General features: G+C 45.4%; 1 protein-coding gene across 1 annotated transcript in view; it reads left to right on the top strand.

Moving 5' to 3' along the window:
• The window catches only part of col9a1a (collagen, type IX, alpha 1a), a 36,567-nt gene that overhangs the window by 4,508 nt on the left and 27,059 nt on the right, over positions 1-5,000 (top strand). Inside the window, exons 5-10 of the mRNA XM_054751897.2 lie at positions 3,120-3,173; positions 3,251-3,286; positions 3,381-3,404; positions 3,716-3,769; positions 3,867-3,920; positions 4,137-4,169. Coding sequence (XP_054607872.1) covers positions 3,120-3,173; positions 3,251-3,286; positions 3,381-3,404; positions 3,716-3,769; positions 3,867-3,920; positions 4,137-4,169 — 255 coding nt within the window. The remainder of the gene's footprint in view (positions 1-3,119; positions 3,174-3,250; positions 3,287-3,380; positions 3,405-3,715; positions 3,770-3,866; positions 3,921-4,136; positions 4,170-5,000) is intronic.

The following is a 5,000-nucleotide window of genomic DNA, read 5'->3' on the forward strand; positions in this document are numbered from 1 at the left end:
CCCACACACGCCAACCATCTCAATGGACTCCCCCGGAAGTCTCTGTGTAATTCTTTCCTTTCAAACATGTTGGTGGGGCTGCTGCTGGACAAGAAACTTGAGCGGGTGCTCGTCTTCGGTCTCCTACCTGAGACGGCTGGTTGTTCCCGCTTCCTGGGGCAGCCGACGCCACAGATAAGGAGCTGATATTTGCTCCAACAGATGGTAGAAACGTACAAACTGAGATGAAGACAATAAAATTATGGCTCGATGGGAATAAACTCTCATTAAACACTGATAAATCATGTTTCATGATATTTAGTAATACAAGTCTATTGAATACAGATGATGTTAATATTACAAGAGTAAAAGAAGTGAATTTGTTGGGATTTATAATCGATGATGATGTATGTTGGAAGCCACATATAAACAATGTGAAAACTAAAATAGCTAAAACAATTGCAATGTTACGTAGAGTAAAATGGTCACTGGATGATAGCGCCCTATATTTATTATATAATTAAATTATTGCACCATATTTGAAGTATTGTATAGAAATCTGGGGCACAACATATAAAACTTATACAAATGCTAAGCAATAAGAATCATTACAAGGAGTAATTACAGAGATCCGTCTGAGCCGTTATTCATAAAAACAAAAACAGTAAGATTCTACGACCTAGAGGACGACAATATTTCTAACTTTATGTATAATGCAAACAAAAAAACCTTCCTACAAATGTACTTAGATTTATAAAAAGACAGAGTAAATATGAACTAAAAGGACATGAATTATTTACAATACCTAAGTGTAGAATAATTATAAAGGAGCGCCGTGTCTCTATATATGGAGTTAAATATGGAATAAGCTAGGTAATGTAATCAAGGACGCAAAAACAATATTTACTTTCACAAAACGAATTAAAAATGAAATACTGGAATCATGTGCGTGCAAATCAATTATATAAATAAAATATAAATAAATAAATTAATAAAGCTATAAGGTGTGTGTAGGTACATTCATGTGTGTATGTATAAATATGTATATATGTGTGTGTATATGTAGTGGATACGTGTGCATGTCTATATGTATATGTATAGGTGAAGTATGTGTGACCATATGGGCATGCGATGCACTTTAATGTATACATGTATGAATAGGTATATGTGCAAAAATCCTTTTGCTTTTTGAATTATTATTATTATTATTATTATTATTATTAATTTTCTCTTTCTTCTTTACAAATTGAACTCAAGTCAGCTAACCAGATGAGCAATTACTTTGTATAGGCTAATTTATAATTATAGTTATTTCATTGTAAAAATGTCATTTTAGTTAAAAAGGGGCAGAAAACATAAGTTTTCTTCTTTCTGTTCCCGTTTCATTTTCCTGGTTTGATTTGAACTGTTGCATACTGGGAGAAGCGACGTCAACTCCCGGAGCTCTACATACCGTAAATCCTCTAATACAGGCCCGGGCCTGTATTAGAGGATTTACGGTAGTACAATAATTATATTAGTGAGAGATCCTGGCTCCTCAGTTAGAAAAAATGGGTCTGAGTTTATTTTTGAGTCTGAGTTTCTGCTGGAGGAAAGGAAAGAGCTCCTCCGACTAACACAGTCTCAGGGGTCGCCCTGCTCCGTTCGAAAGAGCCAGGCTCCTGGAGGTTAACAGCTCTACGAGAGGCTCCCCCCATCCCTGCAGTCTGGCTGTGTGGGAGCCACTCAATCCAGTTCAATTCAAAAATACTTTACTAATCCCAGAGGCAAATGAGTGACTAGTGACGTGATTGTCACGTTTCGGGGATGTTTAGGACCCAAATATGCAGAAACCCGGGAGGACACGAGGCAGGAGTAGATATAAGGAAAACATCCTTTTATTAGAGGATGAACAAAAATAAATCCAAGGCAACGAGCCTAAAGTCCAAAGTCCTGGAGCACAGGACACCCAAAGCTCTGAAAGAGCACGAAGACCAAAGAGTTTGAAACAGAAGCTCACCTAGAGCACAAAGTCTGGGGACGAGACAAAAATCTCATAAAGAGCACGAACAAAAGCAGACAGAATACAAACAAGACAAGACACTGAGACAAGACAGGGCTTAGATACACGGGGAGGATGAGAGGGAGATGAGCTGCAGGTGTGTGGGGTGTGGGAGGAGGGCCAGGTGAAGGCAGTGACCAATCAGGGGAGAAGCTAACTTGACCTAAAACCCAATACAAAAGAGCAGGAAACATAACTGCAATTCACAGGGAGGGGGGAGAAAAATAATAAACACTGATGGGAAAAAACAAACTAAATCATGAAAGGCCGTAACTAAAGGAAATGACTTGAGCAACCTAGAGGGCTGGAGATGTAGGGGCAAACGGGGAAAACCAGACGACACATGAGGAAGACGCAGACATGACACATGAGGGCGCTAGAGGACACAAAAGGAGCACCTAGAGAACGAATGGAGGACACAAGGAGACACATGAGGGGAGACGCAGACACAGACCATGACACTGATGTTCACAAACGAGTCACCAAGCCCCCCCCCCCCCCCCCCTCCCAGGTGCCTGCTCTTCGGTTACTGCCGTGTTGTTTCAGCTGCTGACAGAAATGCTGTGGAGGAGGTTTATCTTGGAGAATCAAAACAGGAAGCTGTCATGTTTGGGTTGATGTGTAGTGTTGTGTCGGAGCTCTCATGTGGGTCTGAAGCCCCGCCCACCCACCTGTGCTTTAACCATCACAAGGTAACTAGAGGAAGGCAGGAGGTAAATGTAGATGCAGACTGACCAAACATGACCTGAAGGGTTTTTATACTTTAGTCAAGGAATGAGTTCACACGAAGGGGGCGGGGCTTAAACCTGCAATGAAACCAGTCCCCGGGTGTGTATATTTATGGATTCATGTGTAAATATGTGACTGATTCATTATGCAGCTCGTCATTCATCTGGTTTTCCTCTCCTCACCTCCTCAGAGGTCTTTCAGACATCAGATGTTTGTAGGCTCCACAAAAACAACAACAAACAACCTTCGTTCTGTTAGCTGTAATTAATAAACACAACTGAAGAAGCTGTTGTTCTTGGTTTGTTGGTGGTGAGAACCTCTAAGAGATCAAATAAAAGGACTAGTGGAGGATGATGGTGTGTGTCTGCAGGGACCCGTGGGACCTCCGGGGGATTCTGGTCCTGTCGGCCCAAAAGGCTCAAAGGTCAGAACACTCCCTCAGCACAGCTGATTTCATGTGAGCAGGTTTTCTTCTGGGTTTCACGTTGCTGTTGGTTTCAGGGGGAACGTGGCGCTCGTGGGCCTCCTGGAGCACCTGTGAGTACGCTCCTTACAGCCTGATCTCTTCCTGTCATCGCTCAGCTGTGCCGAGTCAGCTGGTGTGTAAATGGGATGTCTCTCTCCCTCACAGGGCGTGGGACCTGACGGACTTGATGTGAGTGTTCTGCCCAGCTGCGGGTCGGTGAACCAGCGGTACTGAAACGTTGCTGTCGTGGCACAAAGAGGCACGATCTGCAGACCTGGGATAGAAAAACAGACCAACAAGTCACGCTGAAACGAGTCTTTAACGTCTGACTTTATTCTCATCAAAGCCCTCCTGATGCAGCAGCAGGACTGGACCTGCAGCACTGGGTCCATTTGAAGGATTTTACTTTTATTCCAGATTCCAGGCGTAGAAAGTAGAACCTTTTCATGTGAAACCAGGTGATGAGCACTCGGAGACTCTGTGTCTGTGTTTCCTAACAGGGTATTCCTGGTACGGATGGACTTCCAGGTGAAGTGGGAAAGGCCGGATCCCCTGTGAGTAAACCATCACGGTGTATGAAAATGAATGGCTGCAAGCTGAAGCGTGAGCGCAAACATGTGTGTCCAGCTGCTGATTCTGGTTCTGTCACAGGGAGCCAAAGGGAGGAGAGGTCCGGTGGGCCTTCCTGGTCCTGCTGGTTCTCGGGTAAGCATCACTCTCATCCTCTGCTGGAGATTTAGGAAAAGCAAACGTGTGTGTGTATAAGTGAGAGGAGCCGGCCCATAATCAGGTCGATGGCTTCAGAAACTGGCCTGCAGATCCTCCCAGCAGTCCCAGTAAAGCTAACGTGTTTCAGTCCGTCCCACCGCCAGCTCGGGCCTCGGCTCTGAAAGGTGACTACTGTTCTTTTGGGATTTTCAGGGACCGCCGGCTGTTTATCAGGGAGAGAACCTGGTGAGTAGATGATTTTTTATTAAAGACAGATTTCATTTGATGAAAACAAATATTGTGTAAGTCCAATCACAAGAAGACACCACTCACACACGCTCAGGGGCACAACCATCATCTCAGACGTGAGGGGGACATGTCCCACGCATGAATTACGCCCATGCTCAGCTAGAATCCTGAAACAGTGGTGGGCAGGTCCAGCCCATCCTTCACACGACTCACCTGATTCAGGTGGCTGAGTTACTTCTCCAGCAGCTCAACTTCTGCTGACTGTCAGGTGTGTTGGAGCTGGAGCCTCAGGAGGAGATCCGAGGATCACCACGACAGGTTAGGCCTAACCCTGACCCTGTACCCACGTCACATCACAGATGTGTCGGTGTGAGCATCCTGTATATGTGTCGATGGTCCTGTCACAGCGTCCCGACTGATCCTGCGCCCTGGCTGCTTGGCCAAGGGGGTGTCCCTTTGGCTGACTGGTTAGCGCGTGACTCTCACCCGGGAGTCTGGGGATCCCGCCCGGGCCCTCGCTTCTCCACCCTGCCTCACACACATCACATGTAGCTTTTGAGCTGTGGAGAACCCACGATGTAAAGGAAGCTTAAATACAGAAACAAAAGGATAAAAGATGATAGGAGAGCTTGAGCCGCAGTAAGTCGGGCTCGTTCCCAGTGAGAGTTGGACTCCGCCAAGGCTGCCCTTTGTCACCGATTCTGTTCCTTTATGGACAGGATTTCTAGGAGCAGCCAAGGTGTGGAGGGCATCCGTTTTGGTGGTCTGAGGATCAGGTCTCTGCTTTTGCAGATGATGTGGTCCTGTTGGCTTCATCAGACGTGATCT

The sequence above is a fragment of the Nothobranchius furzeri genome, chromosome 7 (genome assembly GCF_043380555.1).
Source record: "Nothobranchius furzeri strain GRZ-AD chromosome 7, NfurGRZ-RIMD1, whole genome shotgun sequence".
Classification (NCBI taxonomy): Eukaryota; Metazoa; Chordata; class Actinopteri; order Cyprinodontiformes; family Nothobranchiidae; genus Nothobranchius; species Nothobranchius furzeri.